Source organism: Pyxicephalus adspersus, chromosome 2 (assembly GCF_032062135.1).
Source record: "Pyxicephalus adspersus chromosome 2, UCB_Pads_2.0, whole genome shotgun sequence".
NCBI lineage: Eukaryota > Metazoa > Chordata > Amphibia > Anura > Pyxicephalidae > Pyxicephalus > Pyxicephalus adspersus.
Window position 1 is genome coordinate 151693751 of NC_092859.1, and position 22414 is coordinate 151716164.

Genomic DNA, 22414 nt, shown 5'->3' on the forward strand with positions numbered 1-22414 from the left:
CACAATGTATTGTTGTACAAATTGGCATCTAGATGCCACCATTGTGTAATGCCACCCTACATTACAAGCCTTATGATACAGAGGATATCTTTCCATGTACAGCCAGTTACTTGCAAATTGTGAAGCTAAGCTTATTGGCAATAAGCTAAATGCCTGAGTCATTCCATTGAAAAGGATAGAGACCTGAGAACATATGTCCAACGGCAAGAATCCGAAAGTTTTCTGTTTATGAATCAGTGTTACATAAATAAAAATAATTCTAGAAATATAAAGGAAATAGCATTTCTAAAGTTTCAATAGCTTGCCCACTGATGACCATACCCATCAATGACAGACTGGGCAAGGCCATTCCCGAAATTCCCTTCTGCAGTCTTTTATCTATTTTTTTTGGGTGCAATTGATTGAAAACACATTCTGTATTGATGTATTATTACTGAACATTTTTCAGAAACAGTCTGTACTCTACAATGTACAAAACACTAATTCCAGGAGATGTCACTTGTATCAAGGATTGGAATTAAGAATTAAGTCACTCTCCAACAGACCACATTGTAAGGAATCAAAGAGAAAAATGCTGCAAATGACAAAAACCATACAAAGTGCTTCTCTTCCCACGCACACTTCACTGTTGTATGCCGATGATCAAAGTGGAAGAGCAGAACAATATAAGGCAATTGATATCATTTACTGCTATATGAAAGGGGGTCATAACACAGAAATTCCCAAAATTTTTTATGACTTAAAGGACAAATATAATGGCGTCAGTTTAATTTGACATTAGATTTCCCGCTCTCAAGTGTAAAGTGAATTTTTATAGAATTGCCTTTATGACTTGCATTTACGTGTATGTGTGTGGCTTTGGTTTTGGAATAGAATAGGGAAGGGTCTCTGCTAGTATTTATTATATGTAGGTTTTGTACTATGTAGGTTTTGGGAAAATGTAACTTATTTCTTGCCCTAGTGTTACAGAAATCTCCCAAAGTTGGAAAAATCACTGTCTCATCGACTTGTCCCCAGAACTGGTGGCCCAGTGGAAGACTTCTGTTCATTACATTTGTTTTGGGTTGATATTCCCTGTAGGGAACACAAACAGCAATAAATACCCGGCAGTTGGTCTACCTTCCCCATTCTAGCTTCAGTTATATATTTGAGCTTGTGCAAACCAGGTATATATGCTATTTACAAAATAGCAGCAAATTCAACCTGATGACTATAAAAAGAGTATTTTAGAGATAATCTCTACTAGCTGTCTGTGGGTAGTAATTGTGAAATATTTATGTGACTTATTATACATGATTTCTACTAAAGTGATGGCAGCTTGGTCATATATTGGAAAAAATGTAGGGATAGCACCAGGTGATCTATACTGCTTCTCTGAATGGAGCTGCCAGACTTTTTTAATATATAATGTAAAGGACATGCCTGTGGCACCACCTAAAGTTTGGCCAATGAATGTTGGGAATATTGTCATACATACCCAAGGGATGCCATGAATCATGGAATAAGGGGTCAGGTCACTTTTTGAATGCATTCCCATTCTTTATTGCTGCTTCTCAGAGAAAACTTCTCATAGAATAGAGACGAGCAAGTAAGTAACTTATGGGAAGTATGCTGATGTCAAGATCACCAGGTGAAAATAAAAGCAAAGTGTATGAAAAGAGAATGAAGCCACAGCATATATATTCATGGATATCGATCAGGAGTTAAAAACCTTTTCCTCACTGAGTACAATTTTACAAACATTAGACCAAGGGTCCCCAAACTATGGCCCATCGGTTGAATATTTATTTTATGTAGCATTGTCACACTGTCTACCCCAACTTACCACTCCTGCCAACTTATCAGAATACATCTAGCAACCACAGGTTTCTGCACCATTAATTAGCAAGGTAGTTTAGGGAGTTTACACTTTTACCCACTGCAGCAATTCTACAAGGTAAAGAAGAAGGTAGGCCGACGGGTCTCTCTAAAATTTGGAGGTGGGTGGATTGCAAGCCCAGAAAGCAGGTAGGCTGTATTATTTTAGGGAGCAGGGGACTTCCCGAGGATCTTCAAGTGGGTCAAACTACAAATGTGCACTAACCATGTGACTATATTCCAGGTGTCACTAAAATAAAGCTGCAGGGCCACCAACTAACCCTTAGGTTTCCTATCTCCGATATCCTGGGCAAGCATAATCAAGTATAATAATACGACATCACGTAGCTTGGCAAATATAATCAACAGTATTAGTGTGAGATTTATTCATGTTTAGTTTTAATTGAACATTAAACATAAATGTTAAGAGAAACAAAAGACATTCATGACTCATATGTTCAGTTCCATGTAAATTAAGAAAAATATTGTTATTGTGAACAGGAAGGAGTATATTGTCTTCTTAATGCAAGCAAGTCATAGGTGGATAACTGGAGTAGGATTATACCAAAATTGAATTAGAACTCATTATATTAAAACTAATATTATTAGCTGATTTTAATATTAGATATAGCTCATTTAGGAATTTGCAAGTGCTATTAGAATTTATTCATCCACACCAGGTGATACAGAGATAGTATTTGGCTAGTCCAGTATAGTATAACCTCGCTTATTTAATGATAAAAAATAAATGTAGTATAGGTTTAGTGGATTGTCTACAGGCAGATTACTCAGTCAGCTAGGGCTTCTCAAATATCAGACTCACATTTGGAATGCTCTCCAAGTGCATTCAGTATTCAATGATAATTCTGTAAGCCATTAATCAATACCGATATTTGCAAGCCCAAGCAAAATATCCATTTATCATTTAAAGTATGTGTGCTTTTTATTTAACTTCCAATTGGTTTGCTTAGATGTCATGTTTGGATTAACAAATAACTGGACCTCTAATGTGTTTTTTTATGATGTTTTAATATTGTTTTTGTATGTATAAATAAAATTTAATTTGAACTTATTGTTATATATATTTATTTAATGCCTTGAAAGTCCTGGGTCAACGACCTTTTTGCTGTAATTATTTATTTGTTATACTATTGGGGATGTGGCATTTGGTAAATGCTTATTGATTATAGGAAATGATCCTTAACTAAATGTGTTATGTTTAGAAACAGAAGCTTTCCAAGGGGGCACCATTAGTCTTACACTACAAATATAAGGCTGTGATGCTAAAGAATAGGAGTGCTGGGTACAAGCATAGTTATGCCTAAAGCTGAGAAGGACAAAAAAGAATAGGAGTTACACTGCAGGGTGTAAAAGAGAGACAGGTAAGGAAGGGTTGAATGAAAGTGTTTTGGGTTATTGGAGGGTCATTATATGGTAAAGGGGTGTGAGAAGGGTGGGGTTCAAGACAAAGGTAGTGTGCTGGTGGATAGAAAGTTTCCTACTCACAGCCCTTTGGGGTGCAGGTCTTACTAGTCTGTTGGTTAGTGTTTGGATATTGGTAGTTGAGGTCCTGGAAAGCAGTGGTCTTGGTGGTGCTAGAGAGAGGTAGTGGAACAGATCTTAGGTGTGATATCCTCTAAGTTTAAATGTTTATTGTAATGAACAGCTGGTGAGGCTAGGTGAGTCTGCGAAAAGTTGATTTCAATCCTCCAAGTGGTGCAGTGTGACTGAGGGCCAAAAATATCAATTTCCAAATGTCTGATGTTTTTACGTACAATGCCTTTCAGGAGCTCTAGCCAAAAAGGTAATTTTTTTATGTCAGTATTGTTTGTATAGTAATGTATTGTTAATTCATAGTTGGTTGTGTAGATATCATTTTTTTTATATTTATATAATATTTTGCTGGTTCAGTCAATTGTATCCGTTTATTAACCTCCCATGCAGTATTCCCGAGTCTGGCTTGGGGTTAATTTTCAGTGCCAAAAGTGATAACCTCGAGCCACACTTAGGGTGGAATTGCCAGGGAGTTTTAAAGTCTTCCCTAGTTCTACGTTCTAGCAGTGTCCTCCAGCAGTGCAAGCATTGTGCCCTTCAGCGATATCCGGCATCTGCGTCCCCGCCGTGTGAAGCCTTGGGCTGGACCGTGGAGATGGTAAGTGTTTTTAAATGTACTGCTTTTACATTTAAAAATACACATTATTCATACTGCCAAGGAGGTAAACGTTGGTTGTGTTGTTCTGGTTAGAGGATGGATAGAGGTTGAAGGGGCAGAGGACCTCCAACCTACCTTGGTCATGTTTATTTAAATTCAGTTTCACAGGGTGAAAACTCTTTCAGCTTTACAGGATTTTATGCAAGCTTTTAAAGCTTTTCTCTATTATGAAAGTCAAGGAAAACACATAAACAGGTTGCAGCAGTTGGACACGGCCTACAGAAGATCAATTGCAGGTAAATGTGCCTGTGAACGCAATCAGAAGCAACTCAAACAAATCGTAAAGCAATTAATGCTCCTGACGGCGCACTGCATTTCCTCACCTACAAAAGCCAATCAGGAGATGATAAACATTTTTAGACTCATTTGGTACCATTTGTAATGTTTAGCTATAAAACTGATATTAAAGCAGCTTCCCTTTCAACTAATTTGGTTTAATTTTCACTCTCTGGCTAAATAAAAAGATCTGGCTGGTTTCCTTGTCCCTAGCAAGATGAGCATGACCATCATCTGACATGTATATGAAGTCTAATGTACAAGTGATAGGAAAAGGCTAATACAAAGTCAAATAGAGATACCTATATTGTTCAATTTAAACACAATACACTGGATTTTCTATGCCAAAAGCTGTAATTCTGAATTACACCCGGGGTCACTAAAAAAAAAAAAAACACTTACCTTGTTCCGTTGTCGTCCCCCGGGGTCCCGCTGGTCCCCACAGGTCTTCAGGACACGTCCTCTTCTTCCGTTCTCCAACCGGCGAATGCAGAGACGATCTTCGGGGTTTCCCGGTGACATCGGTGCATGCATTGGTGCGGGCGGAAGGAGCGGTGGGAAATTGAAATAATTTTGTATTGGATTCAATACAAAATAGCTGTACTGAGTCCAATACAATGAAATCTTGATATAATATATATATATATATATATATATTTTTTTTTTTGCCTTTCTCTGGCCTAACTATGTCCATAGGGTTATTATCGGGGATACGATTATTTCCCTAGTGGTTGAACTTGATGGACTTTTCAACCTAATTATGTAACAATGTTGTTCATAAATGTATTTATTGTAGAATAAAGTTTTATTTTGACATTTTTTTCAATTGTACTCTTCGAACAAACCCCCCTCCCCATTTTTCTTTGGATGTGAATAGACTTTTTTTACACATCCTCTTGTTTGTTGGATCATCCGGGTTCTTTGATGACAGTCCATCTTCTCTGGGCTTGGAGAGCCTTCATAAATCAGGCCTAATGTGTTTTAGAAGCTGCAGGAATTCCAATAGAACCCACCTCATTTTCTTGTTTGAGGACATCCATCATCTAGCCTTTTTCTTCCCAATCTGGGCCCACCATTTCATATATTGGAATTCAGTTATTTCAAATGTGCAGACTCAACACATGTGGGCACTGCCACAACTTACTGTCATGAATCTTATCTACAGCACAGTAAGTGATCTTTAACACCATAGACCAGGAAGCAGGTTTACGTTCTAAAATCCTTGCTTAATATTTCGGAAGAACAAATAGATGGTGGATCATGACTAGTCATGGGTGAACCTGGCCAGGTTGCATTCCCTACAGTTTTTCAACATTTTAATGTTATTAACTAGTATTTTTATAGGACCAACGTATTACATTATATGACATTACTATTATAGCGCTTTACAAAGCATGACATAGTCATGTCACTAACTTTCCCTCAAAGCAGCTCACAATCTAATGTGTCCACCAAAGTCATATGTCATTATTAAAGTTTAAGGCCAATTTTTGAGGGAAACTAATTAACCTATCTGCATAATTTTAGGATGTGGAAGGAAACCCATGCAAGCACAGGGAGAATTCATTGCAGATTGTGTCATAGCCGAGATTGAAATTCGAAAAATTAAAGGCCACTGTGCTATCCACTGAACTAACAGTGCTGCCAATACTTGCCAATTTTTTTTTTTTTTGCAGAGAAATTAGGTGGTTGAACACTGTGATACAGCTCCTAACGACCACCAACCAATAGCAATGCCACCAACTATTTTCATAAGTACCCAGCTTCCAGCCAGTTACCATATACATAAATCAGGCAGACATGCTACACAATGATAGTTGTTAAGTATCCTTCCCCTTAAAACCAATGGTTTGCCCATTGGAATATGTCCCTATTCACCAACAGGGTAAGAGATAAGCAAAATTTAGCAAAAAACTTAACATTATTCCAGTTTTTACTATAGGTATACCACTAATAGATCTTCATTAACTTTATAATAACTCTTTAACATGTAACTGCATCATTTTTTAGTCCCCTCTCCCCAGCCAACAGTCTTAAATAAATCTGTCCCCAATTTAGCTAACTTTAGCTGATAAGGCCACACATTGGCTTGTAAAAACCCTCCATCTGGGCTTGCATATATGTTTTGCATATGAATTCATCTTTATAGAGACTTAGTGCATAATATGACCCATAGTAGTCCATATAAGAGTCATATATAGGAAAAATCATCAAAGAGTTTTCCACTCTGTATTGCTATATTAATTTTTATGATTTTATAGCTAATATGAAATCATTTTGTTCGAAATGGTCTGGTCTGCCAGGATTGCCCAATATCTAGGTGTAACAGGAAATGGGGTTTGGACGAAACTCAGTGGGACAATGGAAACAGATATGTAACACTCATGTTTATTAAACCTTTACAAGCGTCAATTTACACATTACAAGAAAGACAACCTAGTATCTATGCCCTATCCGGTAGCATTGGGATCTATTCTTTGAATTACAGTGTCCATGTCATAAATATTTACCTAGCAAGTTATTTTTTAAATTATCTCCATTTTCTTTTTTTTCCACTGTTGGATTCCATGTTGTTAGATAGAGAACATCTTTTGAATTACCACACTGTCACTACCTAATAAGCCACAATATTCCATTTGTATAGGGAGCCGTCACCACGTTCTCTATCTCGTACACCTCAATTGATTTCATTGACACATTTATTTATTTTGGAAGGATAAATACACGTGGCAGAATGTGACAGGCTATACATTCTGTCTATTGACAGGGTATTTAACACAGACAAGGACATTAATGAGTTGTCTGTCCCTTTGTCAGGAAGAGCATAAAACATATTTATTGTATCAGATAATAGGCTTGTATACAAGGGGATGAACAACAAAATTCCATTTGTCTAAGCTTTAGGTTTCATTTTTCAGAAGGGAGCTACCGTATGAGGCTTCTTACATTGACAGCTTAAAAAAAAGCATTGAGATACAGGACTATGGCAAAGGATCGGGCACAAAAAGGCCAACAGCCAATGCTTACATATAAGTCTGATTGAACATTTTCAGTTACAGTTTATTCTAGGTACTGGGTCTTTTTCTATGATTCTTTTAGTCATTACTTAAACCCAATGATTTCAAATAAATAAAAGTAAGTAAGGTAAATTAAATGCCAGGTACTAACTTGGACCCTGACTTTGGACCTTGCACTGTAACTGAAATCCATTCTAAGCTAGAGACCACCTATGCTTGCCAGAATAAAAGCTATGAGGTCTAGGTACTTGGGGAAGACAAGTAAATTAGTGGCCGGAATCTAGGATGAGCTCACCCATTACCTATTAACAATAAAGACACCCAATCAAGGTAGATATTACGACATTCCTAATAGTACGTTGAGAAAGACCTAGATCTTCTATTGTGTTTTTATGTAAATCCCTATTGGAAAGGTTTTCCTATAATGGCAAAAGATTGAGTGATGGGAAATTTTGGATGAAACACAGACTATAAAAAGAGAAATTTGTTTAGCAAAATGGTGAAGAACTTCTGTCAGGTAACTAATACTGTCTATGTGTTCTTGTCCCAGTGGCAAACACTTCCCTCATTTCTTGTCCTGCAGAAATTGGAAATGATGTAAAACTAGGTCATGGACAGCGATAAAAACTCAACCAAGGTATGTACTGTTGTCAAATCTAACCAAAACCTAAAAAATATATTGGTTGAAGCTGGGCTTTAATACTTCATCACTTGACCATAACGAGCAAAGCATACCACCCACCACCACCAATCTAATTTTTCACAGAAGTGTTCCAGGATTTGGTCCCACGGTCACTATGACCCTGATTTATTATATATCTCACAGACTGGAGAAGATAGACTATCATAGAAGAACCTTGGTGAACCAGCAAACCTGAAACATATTTCCTCCTACTAATTTGCTGTTAGTTGGCAAATGTTTTCAATCGTGGACTAGATCCATTGTAGGTTTGCTGAATCACTCCTATGATAACTTATCGTCTACAGTCTTGGAGAGCTTGGAGAGTTACCCAATGTCTTGGTAAAACATTCGTCTCTCGGCTATCAACTTTGTGTAAAAATCTAAAGATGTGTGGTACAAGAAAGTGTCACTACAAAGTAATGAAACACTTCCAGGTATAGAGATGCATCTGACTTTTTATAGAAGCCGATTCATAATTTCATAATCCTGTATTACATTACCGGTATATGCATGCATTAAAATGCATTGTCATGAACTAATATTTTGACCATGGACCATATAGCATATGACCACTTCGCATATGGCTTTGGGTTCTCATTAACAAGGTGTGTCGGGCATTGCAGTAACATTTGCATCAACACACATTACTGAAACACACCAAATCACAAAAGATGTGTTTTGGTCCTTAAACAATGTAAACACATTCCAACTCAATTCATCACAAAAGGACCAATCACAAAATATTTTTTATGGTATAGGAGTACTGATCAATTTTTTTGTAACACATCTGGGCTTCAAAATGTCGACCTTCACTGTAGTGGAAAATAAGAGAAACCTTTTAAGATCTATAACATAAATCCCCAGCAAAAAAAAAGTGACATATTCTTAATATGTTGTCAAGAATTACTAAATAAGTACTTGTCTACAGGCAATGACTACAGCATGCAAAATTGGAAAACTGAATAAGGAAAATATGTGTGCATGCAACTGAGAAATTGCAAAAGTAACCATTAGTGAGAAAGAGAGGGAGCAGAGGGTTACCAGGAGACCAGAGCTTAATTTTTTTAGAATTCAGGTAATTGGAAAAGTAATTACCTATTGAATTTGATTGTGAATGTTCTTACAAGCATTTCTGAAAAAGGGTACCGAATTGTCAGCCTTGTCTGACCTCAGTGAATATAGCAAAAGCAAAATATGAACAAACTTTCCCTCCTAATGGACTCCTCTGCTCACTTCGATGCTGGCCATGGATGGGGGATTTTTTTAAATGAAAAACCTAATATCTGAATATTTAAATAAACCCCAGAGCCTGTTCACCTTGCAAAGGTAGTGTTCATTTAAATTGTTGGGTTCTTTTTCATCATGCATTCCTGTGCAAGCAGGATCACATTTTACATGCATTCCCGTGCATGAACTAAAATTGGGGTGGTTGGTGTAGGCTAACCATATCCAACAAAAGCTTATTCAATATGACAGTTCAAAAAGAGAAATGAAAGGTGCAAAGTATACCAAGGGGATCTTTATGGTTGACACTTTGAAATAACAAACCCATGGGATTCTTACTCTCGCACCAACCAATAGGAGCCCTCCCATCTTTGGTACCCTAAAGCTGGATTTTGATGGTGGGCTAAGCGATCATGATAGAAAATATTATTATATACTTGAGGTAGGTTAAATGAAGTAGTGATCTAATACTATTACATAGTTTTTTATTTTGCTATGGGTGAACTTCTAATTCAATAAATGGCTTTGTCCAGATGCTTAGCAATACGAAAACAGGTAAGACTTTATATGAAATGAAATAAAGTGAAATAAATAATATTGAGGACATACAAGAATAAACGACTTCTTCCATATAGTAGCAAATGATTAGACAATAACCAAATACCACACATATTTAAGAAACATCTTGAAAACCATCGACCCATCTATGGCCAGATTAGAAATCTATCTTCTGACAATACCCCTTTCATGAAACAGTGGGAGATCTCACACATATTCATGTATTTTCAATGTACCATCTTACAATGACTACAATAAGTGTTAATATAACAAAGGAAAGAGTAACTTACTTTCAGGGTTTAATTCATGAAGAGGTTTTTTCTCTAAAAAAGAGAGAAAAAGAAATGGAAAAATTGTGGGTATAAAAATATGTTTCATGCAAATTTTTGTAATTTCTCATATATCAAAAAATCGGGGGACTTATATAAAGCAAAACTGCAAGAAAGAATTAATGATCTCTTGTATTTGTTTAGCGTAGTTTAGAACAATAAAACAAGTAGTTGGTGAATGGTCTAACTGGTATGGGGGGAGCTAATATTGTCAGTGTAGAAAGAACACCAAATATTGTCCTTAGCTGGTATGGGCAACAGCAATAATTGTCCTTAGCTGCTATGGAGAACACCAATTATTGTGCTTAGCTGGTATGGAGAACACCAATTATTGTGATTAGCTGGTATGGACAACACCAATTAATGTCAATAGCTGGTATGGACAACACCAATTATTGTGGATAGCTGGTATGGACAACACCAATTAATGTGCTTAGCTGGTATGGAGAACAAAAATTATTGTCCTTAGCTGGTATGGAGAACACCAATTATTATCCTTAGCTGATATGGAAAACACTGATTATAGCTCTTAGCTGGTATGGAGAACAATTATTGCCCATTGCTGGTATGGGGGCACTAATAATATCCAGAGCTTCATACCAAATATTTATAATCCTTCTGCAATAAACCCACCTGTCCTCACTTCACCATGGATGCCACCATCTTGATTGGCCAAGCCTGTTGCAATAAATAACTCGCCTGATTACCTCTTTTCCTTTTTTCATCAATTTGTTCCACTGTAACCTGAATATTTTAAAAGACTTTACTAAATATATAGCAACAATTGCAAAACAGTTATGTGATTCCAGGGTCAGACTGGTCCACAAGTAAACTGGAAAAAACCTTTGGGAAGTCGGTCATATGCCCCCAAATTTTTATGTAATGGGTTCTTTTAAAAAATACCACGGTGCCAGGAAATCTATGTATGTCACTATCTCTGGTGGGCCCATGGTGGACCGCCTGACCCTGCGTGTTTCTGAACAATATACAGCAAAATTGTTCTCCATATAAGAGTATCTAATAATAATTACAAAACCTACAGGGTAAAAACATATCATTCTAAACCTTACTGTACAATAAAAATTGTTTGATAGATACAAATTATTATCCCGTCGCCCATTGTAAATTATCAATATTATCCAGTATTTACATAGAGCCGACCCAGCGCTTTAAAAAGTCCATAGTCATGTCACTAGCTGTCCCTCAAAGGGGCTCACAATTTAATATCCCTACCATAATCATATGTCTTTTACACAGTCTAAGGTCAATTTTAGAGGGTAGCCAATTAACCTGTTTTTGGAATTTGGGATGAAACCGGACTACCTGAGGAAATCCATGCAGACATGGTAAGAACATGCGAATTCCATTCAGATATACACAAAATAGAATTAAAGTATATGTCACAGCAAACCTATTCAGTACATCTGCAAGATGCACACTTCTCCAAGTTTTGTCTAAAATGCAGCAACAATAGAATAGTACTTGTTGATCTTGTTGATCTGCCAGACAACTTGTGAGCTCACAAAAGATCGGGTAAAAAAAAAAAGAAAAAAAAGCAAGAAAAAAAAAAGCTAAAACAAGAAACAAATCTAAGGATTGGTAAACTGCAATATATTATAATTGCTTTCCTTAATTTAGATACAATTCAGTCCAATATTGGTTATAAAGTTAAGAAATTGTTAATTATTTCTCTTTGAGCTGAAATTATACTAATACTTTCTGGTCAAATGGAATGTGGCTTTAAATGTCTTTAATGATGGCATAACATGTTTCAAAGCAGATATTGTACAAATGAGACATTGCATCTCTTAAAATATTATGTACTGGACAGCACTGCCTGATTGATTGACAAATCATTTCCGCGAGCAGCAATTATCTGCCTTTGGCGCTCTTATCTCACCGCAGACTGTTCAGCATGTTACAGTCTGCAGCGCTGACAGCGTTTCACAAGTAACAAGATATTTTGATTGAGTTTGAGAATCACGTAAAATAGCTTTGTTTCTCTTCAATGTTTCTTATAATAAACATGCTGCAGTCATGACGCAGGAGAGACAAATAAAAAACATAAAATAAACCCTATGCTATATCTTTAAGTCCTCATTTAAAAGGGGTGCTGAAGCAAAATTAACTTCACAGTTACAGTGATTCTAAAATGTTTTCAACCTCATTAGGTTTTAAAGTGTTCAGATTTCCTTTTCATAGAAGTTTGAATTGAAGTGGATTTAGTTCTGTCGTTGGCACAAATCAAAGTGCAAAGACATGCAAAGATCTGTTCCATGACAATATTACATGAAGCCTAAGGGGTGAATACTTTTTTATAGGCACTTTATTTTTGAACTCTCTGAACCCCCCATGAAGAAGAACCCAACCACAAATACAATTCTTGACTGTTGCTTGAACAGTCAGCTGAAATTTCACTAAAACACATCCAAATGAATTCCCACATGAAATGGTTACAGAAATTCCATGACATTATAGATGTCAATCTCCAAAATCAGAGAAAATGAAATATCCAAGTAGGTTCTGTAAGGCTCAATGAGATTTTGAAGGCATCAAGGTACCACCTATGCATTTTTATCTCTTTTATCTCGTTTTTCATTTACATTAGCAGACATGCACCAGAATCAATCCCTCCACACCTGGCCTTGATTTGGTCCCACAATTCTTCCTTTGTCCCGACGAAGGGGAAGTGCCAGGTGCCGCATCCTCTTTTGTTTTCTTTTTTCTTCTGCCTACGTCACTTGATCTTGCACTTTGCAGGCACAAGATCAGGTGATATAAAAAAGAGTGATTGCCTTTTATTAATTGGGGGACAGAGTCCCGTCTGCTCATTCCCGAGACCGGAGTATCCTGAAGCCTCCTGGGATACGTGATATATGACTCCCAGGGGGCTCTGCTCTCCCATTCAGTCTTTACCCCTTTAGTTTTTTATAAACAAAAAGTTATAGGGGAAGGGACCAACCACTTTTTAAAAATGGGTTAACTATAAAAGGAAGGCCTGTGGTTCAATAAATAACAAAATGTACATCTTTAACTCATCTCAGTTAGGGTATCCTATTCTTTGCTCACTTTGTCACCATACCTATAGATCAGTGTTTCTCACCCTTTGAAAACATCGAGGAACCCTTGAAAAAAAACTTTGAAGTCTTCAGGGAACCCCTTCTATAATTACTAAATGTGCAGCTCACAGTATATTAGTTAGTTAACAATAAAGGAATTTAAAGATTCTTCGGGCAACTATAGATCAATTCTTGGACAGAAATGTTTTAAAAAAAATAAAAAATGGACAGACTAGGTTAGAGCTGTTCAATCTCTTGCCGGCCACATACAAGCCAGAATTTTCATTACTTAAATATTAAGAATGTGTTTGGATCCTGGATCCTTAGGATTGGACTAAATGGACAACTTGTTCCCTGTTTCCATGCCGTTTCTTGTCTAAACTAAGCATTTTGCTCCTGAGTGAACACAACCTTCACAAACGTAAAAGAAAAAAAAGTTTAGGAAAAAAATTCTAAAATATTTATGTTTTTGCATTGAAAATCATAGCAAATGAACACATAAGTTTGCGAAATTATGTCTATATGTTTATAGGACAAAGGCCATTTGCTTTACTAACATAAACACATTTTAGGATATTTCAATGTATAGAAATGAAAAAAAGTACATTAGCTTAGTATAATAAGCTCTTTTCACTTTGCCAGACATAAAAGCAGAACTTTCTACTCTCTTTGTAGTAGTTACAGAATAGAGACATAACTTAAGCTTTTGCTGTCCTCTTGTAGCTGTAGACTTTGAATAAAGCTCAGCTTCAAATGGGTAGCCAGTCGGAATGACCTCTTCTTCTAGGTCTGTTAATGGCACTTTAGTTTTGTGAAGCTATGCAACTCTGTCCTCTTAAGTTCTCAGCAGGAGCTTGCGTTGGCCCAGGGGCCTGGCAGGCTCATAAATATTCAATGTTCACAAATGGGAAGCAGTTTTCTCGCAGGTGTTTGTGCCATGGAGAAGCTGAGTGCCTGAAATCATGTCTGCCCATGGTGTACCACTCAGTACAAAAGAACACAGACGTACACAACGCAGTAATTAGGAAGCCACATGCCAGTCGTCAGATGGAGCTGTCTGGCAATATCTGTTGAGGGATCGAGTAACAGAAGACCCTGGAGGATGGTGCCAAGTTTTTAGGAAATTAATAACCAAAGCACTGAATTCTGCAGTTCCTATTTATTTATGTATCTGAAGTATATCTATTGAACACAGCACAATGATTTATAATACACTAGAAGCTCTGGAAGTTGGTTCTAACATCCAAAAGCATGTTCTAGAGAGACGCGGAGCAGGAAAGAGAGAAAGATCGGGGCATGGCAGCCAGGTAGTTTGGGTTAATTCTGGAATGGTAAGGGGGGCAGAGTACTAATTGGTTAGGGGGTAGGTTTGGCTATGTGCTTGGGTTTTAGTTTTTGGGGTAGCTGAGTTTTTCTGGATGGCAGAGGCCTTGGTGGTGCTGGAGAGTGGTGGGATGGCCATCTTTGGTATGGGGTATTTTGAATTGGAAAGTGAATGGTAAAAGGAAAATGGGTCAGGCATGGGAAGGATCGTCATACAGATGATATTGGCACTCAATTCAGGGTATCAGGACTGTGGACAAAAATATCAATCCATGGCAAATCTAGGAGGGCTAATGTTATGGGTTCTGTTGGATGGTCGAGCCTTCCAGGAGCTGCAGCCAACAAAGTAATATTTGTTTTACTTTCAGTTGGTTAAGTGATGTTAAATTGCAGAAAAGTATATTTTGATGAAAGTTATTTTATATAATAAACAGCTGTTAAATTGTTCCATAATTGGTGTCTGTATGCATTATTGGGGGTAATGGAAGGGGACGTTGTGGCTGGACAGCCAAGAAGGAAAGGGGAGTAACCTGAGCCCCTGGACTACCCTGGTCTTGTACAAACTATCATAAGTCTATAGCTAAATTTCAGTACAGAAATCTGGTCAGTTCTTTGCAAGAGAACCTATGTCTTGCACAAAAATGACGTGCAGTGTCTGGGACGAGAAACATATGAGGCACAAATGAATGATTTGGCTTAGTTCATTTATAAGGCTTGTACATCATATAGTAACTGGATTTTGTACTTGTTCAGACTGTCATACAGAAACTTATAGACATTTTTTAGGCCAGGCACTTGGTAACTTTTGGTGTAATAACTCATGTATCAGTCATTTACCAACCTTCTAACACTTGGAGCCGACTCCAACACATTTCCTAAACAAAATCAACCGCTTTGAACATCTGCTATCACTGAGAGTGGTGGGGGGGTTAAGACACAATGCAGATGCCAACCCAGCACTGACGGGATTAAAAAGGCTCTAACAAAGTAAGAACTTTCGGTGCCCAAGTGATACCAGATGCTGTTTTGTGCCATTGGGACCTTGCTGCTTATCTAATGAATGAAGGGCTGAGATCTTTTCACCTCCCCATCTGCAGTCAGTCCTAAAGAAAATGTGGCAGAATGCAGCTATTCAATATTAAATGTAGGCCCTTGAATGGCGGCTGTATGAGAAGCCGTGAGGATCAGCCTAGCAATGGAGATAAGCTCCGTTGTAATCGGAGATTACGCCTCTTGTCCTTTGATAACATTTGTATGATAAATAGGTTTTGATGGTGTACTGTGTATTATAAACTGGGTGCTTAAATAGCTGCTACAGAGTGGCTTTTTAATGTTCAAAGACTAATTACCCTTTTACTGAAATGCTCTGTGAATGAAAAAGGAATTGGCTGTGGCATTCAAGGAGGTATTAACTCTGTCATTTCTATGAATTGTACTATATATTGCCAATATGCTATTATGCACACTGCAGGAATCTATGTCACAGATGAATGGAAGCCTGAGGATAGCTAATCACTGCCTTTTATTTTATAAACACATTTTCATATGTCTCCAATCACTGTTTTCTGGGGCCCATACCCCAGGTATTCTTTATCTGGCTTTTTTTTAGAATGGCTGCTTTAGAGCTCAGGCGTTTTTATCGATCATTTGGTCTTTTCCTATTAAATCTTACAAAAACATATCACTAAAAAAATTATCAAATTTAAAGGATGTTAGTAAACTTATCCAAGACCCTTTCAATATTCTTTATGAAAAAAAAAATATTTTTGGGAGGTTTTTGATGTGAGGAAGGGTTAAAACCCATGCTAGTGTATTTCTTGCCCAATTTGTGTACCATTAGGATATTTTCTTTTTGTGTTCCAGTCCACGAGAAGTACCAGGATATCTTAAGGATCTTATGATATTTCTGGAACATGTGTCCCAACTGGAAGATTTTCTTTTCTTTTTATTCTGGGGACAATTCTAAGGGGTCTCTTTCAAATCATTTTCACCAATATTTCCTCAACTTTTACATATTTTCCTATTGGTTTTCATTTACAAAATGTATAAATGAAGACCAAAACCAGACATTTTATAACTAAAACTAATGTTAAAAAAAAATGTGTAAATCCCAAGAAAATTATTACGTAAAAAGATTTGTAAGTAGAATCCTAAAATTGTAGACAATTTTCCATGATAGGTATGTGCTTACACTAAACAGACCTTTTACAACAGGAAGGGAACCTGGTATGACAACCACGGGTGGGGCAGTGAATCGTAGACACAAAACACAAGGCCTGGTTTATTCCAGCTTCCCAGAATCGGAGAAAATAGACTATCATGGAGGAACCTGGGTGATCCAGCATTTGCCAATTTATAGCAAATGATTTTTATTAATAACTTGTATTTATATAACACCAACATATTACGCAGCACTTTACAAAGTCCATAGTCATGTCACTAGCTGTCCCTCCAAGGGGATCACACTTTAATGTCCCTACCATAGTCATATGTCATTACCACAGTCTCAATTTAAATCATTAACCTAACCTCGTGTTTTTGGAATGTGGGAAATGGGGACAAACTCTATGAAGACCAGAGTGCTAACCTGTAAGCCACTGTGCCACCCTGGATGGATTTTAGGAAATACATTCCAGCCAGATAGGTGGATCACCCAAGTTCTCCTGTGATATTCTGCTATTTCCAGTCTTGGAGATGTTTAGTAAATTAAGCCTAAGGTTCCTAGTGCCCCAAAATACAGGAATATTGCTTTTATTTAAAAGCACTGTCACAACAAGTTGAAAAGCCAATGTTTCAGTGCCACATTGCCCTTCCTCAAGGCCACATTTGCTTTTATAATAAATATTCCTAAACTTTTAATATCCCCCTTTCATTTTTAGTGACAATGGCCATAAGTACAAATAGGGTGGGCAAACCCACCTAATGGGGAAGCAGGATCTAACCTTTCCCCAATCTCCCAAAAAAAGATTTTGATACATTTTAAAGAATAGATACGATTATTTTCCTCAAAACATATCTCTGAATGAAAATCTCAATCATTTTTAACAAAGATTAAAAACCAGTTCTATTCTAGTTCTATTAAAAGTAAAAAATGAAGGATGAAGGTTTCTGCTTGTACGATCTCAGTGGCAGAGATGATAGCCTGGGGGGTGGTTGGCATAGGAACACCACAATACATTGTTACTGGGTGACAGTACTCAATTGAGAAAAAAGCATGATTCATAGTATTCATATTTATCAAACAGTAATCTGATGAACATAAAAAACACACCAGCAACAGGTGGTTGACAACCCGATAACTGACAAATGATCTTCTTGGGTATGGCCAACTTTACATTAGGAATTATTATAATAAAATCTCTTTGTATTTTTACCTGTAAAATCATATTATCAAATAAAAAAAATAGTTAATTTTCTTCTTATTAACATATTTCAGTTTGGGCTTTAAGGTAATATTTTTTAGCATTTTTATTCTTATATTTGCATGAGAGCTTGTGAAGAAGACAAGCAGCTAAAATGGATAGCAGAGTGGAATTTCTCGTACGACGTCCCAAGCTCAGGTGAAGCAGATTCATGTCAGCTAATTATATTGGAAGATTGACAAATGTTATTTCTTCGTTACTACGCCTGCCAATCTGTGTTACAGTCACGCAACTTTGAGCTGGTATTGATGCCATTGAAATGAAAAAATTGGGCTTTTTTAGCTGCCTATTACAGTGCAGTATGGTGCCCACATAACACGTTGATAGAGGTTAAAAAAAAAATAGGTTTGCTGCTACAGGAAGTGACAAACTAGTGATGTACTAAATCTGAATTACTCATATGAATTCAGACAAGTGCATTTGTCCAGTTCTACATTCTTAAGCAATCTGCAGAACTGTCAAATGCCTGAAGAATGCAGGAAGGACCCAAAAGTGCTGTTTTTTTTATTATACATTTTATTATACATTATAAACATTATTATACATTATAAACATTACATTATATTATGTTAAATTACATTATGCGGCCACTCCAGAACCAGCTAACCCCAATACACTCTAGGAGATGGTTGGGGCATCAGTGCCAAAGGGATCTGGAAAAATGCTTTCTTATCCTAACCAATGGCTGAATATCTTCCAACGTCTGGAACCAGAAACACCTATTGTGGTTGCCCTCATGCAGATAATGCAAAAGATCTTTCTTGCCGTGCAGAGGTTGGGTTGCAGTATCGGCAGAACGGGCTGTGTCTGTCTACCGGATGTCTGAAAAACTATAGTCCATTGGCTCTCCCAAAGATATTCTTTTTATAGTTTTTTTTTTAATAAACATGGAAACATAGGAAAAACATATTAAATTTACATGGATATTCCAACTTATGAACCATTTTACTAGTGAATTTCAATTGTGTCTAAGACTGAAGCCCTGTACAGATGTCAAACACATGTTAGATTTCTGTAGGATTGCTGGAATAAATCTTTTGTGATTGTTTCAAGGGACAGGAGAACAAACAGATGCTGTACACACTATTATGGGAGGCAGGTGTGTGGCAACCTCAATAGGAAAGTACAGCCGTCGTCCCTCCATGATTAATCATTATTTAACAAGGGTGGATTGATAAACAATTTGGGGAGCCACTGTAAAAACCTGAGATGATCATGACCATTCATCTTGGGCAACAATCCTCCGTTGTGTCTATGTTGCCTAAAATCTAAGTACTGTGTTATTCATCAAGAGAAATAAAAAGTAAATAATAGATAATAAAAGCAAATAGAAAAAAATAGCAAAACATAAGGTAGATAACCCTTTTATGTATAGTAAACATTAAACTCCCCCTAGCCTTTAGTATATATGGCTGCAGCAGTAAAGACGGAATGGTGCAGTCATTGCTGGGATACATATTTCACGCATCCCAGGGGGGCTTGTGGCTGCCCCTTCTGTGATTGCCCGATAAGGGGCTTTTTCCTGCAATGGGAAATAAAATGCCAATCTTATTCATGCGCAATGAGATCAGCACTATTTTCTTTTCCCATTTACAGCTAGCTACGTCACCGGATCTTGCACCTGTGCTGTGCGAGATCGGGTGATGATGCAAGACGAAGAAACAAGATAGAGAAAGATGGTGGTGCCCACGGCTTCCTCCACACCGGGACGAAGGCGGATTACAGGACGTAGTGGGACCCAAAAAAGGACAGCTCCAGAGGGATCAGGGGCTCTGTGGAACTAAATTCATAGTAATTTGCTAGCATAAAAAAAAAAACTATACAAAAAACTGGGATGTTACAAGCCTGAATAAAGTCATACATCACACCCTGGTTGGACATTTTCAGGTCAAGTAACATAAACTGCAAAAGTTCTGGCCAGAATGGACATTCCATAGGATGTGATTCTAAAAGTAAATAAATAAATATATATATATATATATTTATATATATATATATATATATATCTTTAAAACTTGTATAATTAGTTTCTGAAGCTAGCCTTTTATTAGGATATATAGTCCTACAGCGATGAAAAAGGTGAGGCATTGTTAACATATATGTATTCGTTTAACACCTTACAAGTGAGAAAATTGCATATGTGAACACTTTAAATTATTCACAAAAACTTTATGAGCCTGATTTGTTACAGTTCTTGTGGACTGGAGAAAGTAGACTACCATGAGTGAACAGGAAATTAATCTCATAAAAATCTATTGCTATTAGTTGGCAAATGTTTTCATTTCTGGATAAAATCCAATCTAGATTTGCCATGTCACTCTGGTTCTCCCATAGTCTATCTTTTCCAGTCTTGGAGAACTTTAATATATCAGGCTCCCTGTGCCCTTGAAACAAATTGAAAAAAAAAATGCACTGACCCATACAACATTTTTGTATAAAGAATGTAGGATAATGCAAACCAAGCTTTCATGGATCAAGTCCATTTTATAGCAAGAACAACATTAAAAAGTAAATTATAAGAAGAAATTGGAGAAAGCTCCAACAACAAGGAAAAGAATCTAAAATGATGGTAAGATGGTCTTCTTATAAAAGGTTACAATTATACACAAAAGGGAAGCTGGGTTACAAGAATGATAATATAAGTATTAACTTGAGTTCCAAAATCTCTCTGCCCCGGTTTTCTCTGCCCTCTCTGCCATTCTCACAGAAAAAAAAAAAAAAAACAGGGCCAGTGCAAACAACAGCTTATCCCTGCTTTACTTTTCTTTGTCCACTAAAAGTGATGCGAATTGGCCAAGTCATGACATGGAGCTTACACTGGAATCAGGGCTCTTTACCTGCTTTAATGTGACAGTGCTGGGTACCTGAGATTGCCATTAACCTTGACAAGCAGGGTGGAAAAGACGGAGGTAAGGGAGTCTTCCCTCATATCTAGAAGAATTTGTTTTATAAAGACAGAAGAGTTAAGGATAACAAATTATAAGTTGCTGATTAGGCAACCATCAAAATGCTATATCAGCTTTAAGACCCGTGCACCTCCAGACTGTATCCAACCTGATTACCAGCAGTTTTGTAAATTGATTATAAAAAGATTCATGGGTTTGTGTATTTTGTTACTAATTTATGAGACACGCAGGACATTGTCTTAATACACAGGGCAGTGCCCTTATAAAGATAAAAAAGAAACAATATTGCACTACAGATCCTTTGCCCACCTTGAATACACAGGCCATCTGTGCAGTTTTCAGACTCTTGGCTCAGGCCTTCACAAGGTTTCACTCCATTTCCAGTTGGTGGCATTGTGCATTCTCTTTCACGCTGATGTTCACACTCTGGACTGCAGATAGACCACTCACTCCACTCCTTCCACATTCCTTCCACTGCAATAAAATCAACAGCATTACATTTATTACTTATGAAAAGTAGGAAACCAGCATGTTTGATTATCATCTAGGCAATCACTTGCAATATACTTCCATGGACTCAATGGAAATGTTTTGGCTAGGTAGGCCCACAGCATGTAAGCAAGAAAAATAGGAGTAAAGCCTACATGACAGGGTGAGAAGAGGAGACAGGGACTGTAAGGGGTAAGTAGAGAAAAGAGGGGTAAGTGAGAGGTCAGAAGGGGATTGGTGGGGTCAGAAGGTTTAGGGCAGAGCCAGAAGTAAGGAAAAGGATAATGGGTAGGGAGGAAAAGGTTCTGGAACAGTTTACCTAGGGAAATGTTTTCCCATTCCTTATGGTTGTGTGTTGTTGGGGGGGGGGGGGGTGGTACTGGAAGGTTAAGTGGGACAGTTGGGGTCTTGGAGGGCAAGGGTTCTGGTGAATAAATATGGTGTTTGGGAGCCATTTTGGTGTGATGCAGTAATTAATGGTTATGGCCTCCGAGGCAGTTCTAGGTGAAATTTTGTTTATGTTGTAGACCTTGCCTACCTGCAGCCTTCTTGCTTGTTTAGTGAAAATGGGTTATTCTTTTGTTTACATGGGTGGGGTTATTGTTGTAAATGTTCAACCCCTATTTAACATTCAGCGCTGCATAATATGTTGGTGCTATATAAATCCTGTTTATTAATAATAATAATAACTACTCTTGTCATGGTTTTTTATAGATGAAGGATCTAGAGGAAACCTAAAGCGTGATTGAGCTCCTCATATACCTATTTACCAAATTAGATAATTATAATAACTTACAAATACAAATTATCAGTGGTATAAATAAGTACACTGGGCCTGATTTTTTAAAGCTCTCCGAAGCTGGAGGGGATATACTTTCATCAGTGAAGCTGAGTGATCCAGCACACCTGGACCAGGTTCACTGATGAAAGTGTATCCTCTCCAGCCTTGGAGAGCTTTCGTATGTTAAGCCCATTGTTTCTGTACACTGAAGGTCATCTGCCCCCATCTACTCCATTGATACCCATAGTGATTGATGGAAGATATTTGATATTTCTAACC

The 22414-nt window shown here is 37.2% G+C and overlaps 1 protein-coding gene across 3 annotated transcripts in view; it reads right to left on the reverse strand.

The window, feature by feature from the left end:
• Positions 1-22414, reverse strand: part of UNC5D (unc-5 netrin receptor D) — a 467881-nt gene that overhangs the window by 122504 nt on the left and 322963 nt on the right. For 2 of the 3 annotated variants that reach the window (XM_072402777.1, XM_072402780.1), the window contains exons 7-8: positions 21175-21339; positions 10117-10149 (exon numbers count right to left, since the gene is read on the reverse strand). In XM_072402777.1, the coding sequence (XP_072258878.1) occupies positions 10117-10149; positions 21175-21339 (198 nt within the window). The remainder of the gene's footprint in view (positions 1-10116; positions 10150-21174; positions 21340-22414) is intronic. The other variant, XM_072402778.1, reaches the window with a different exon arrangement.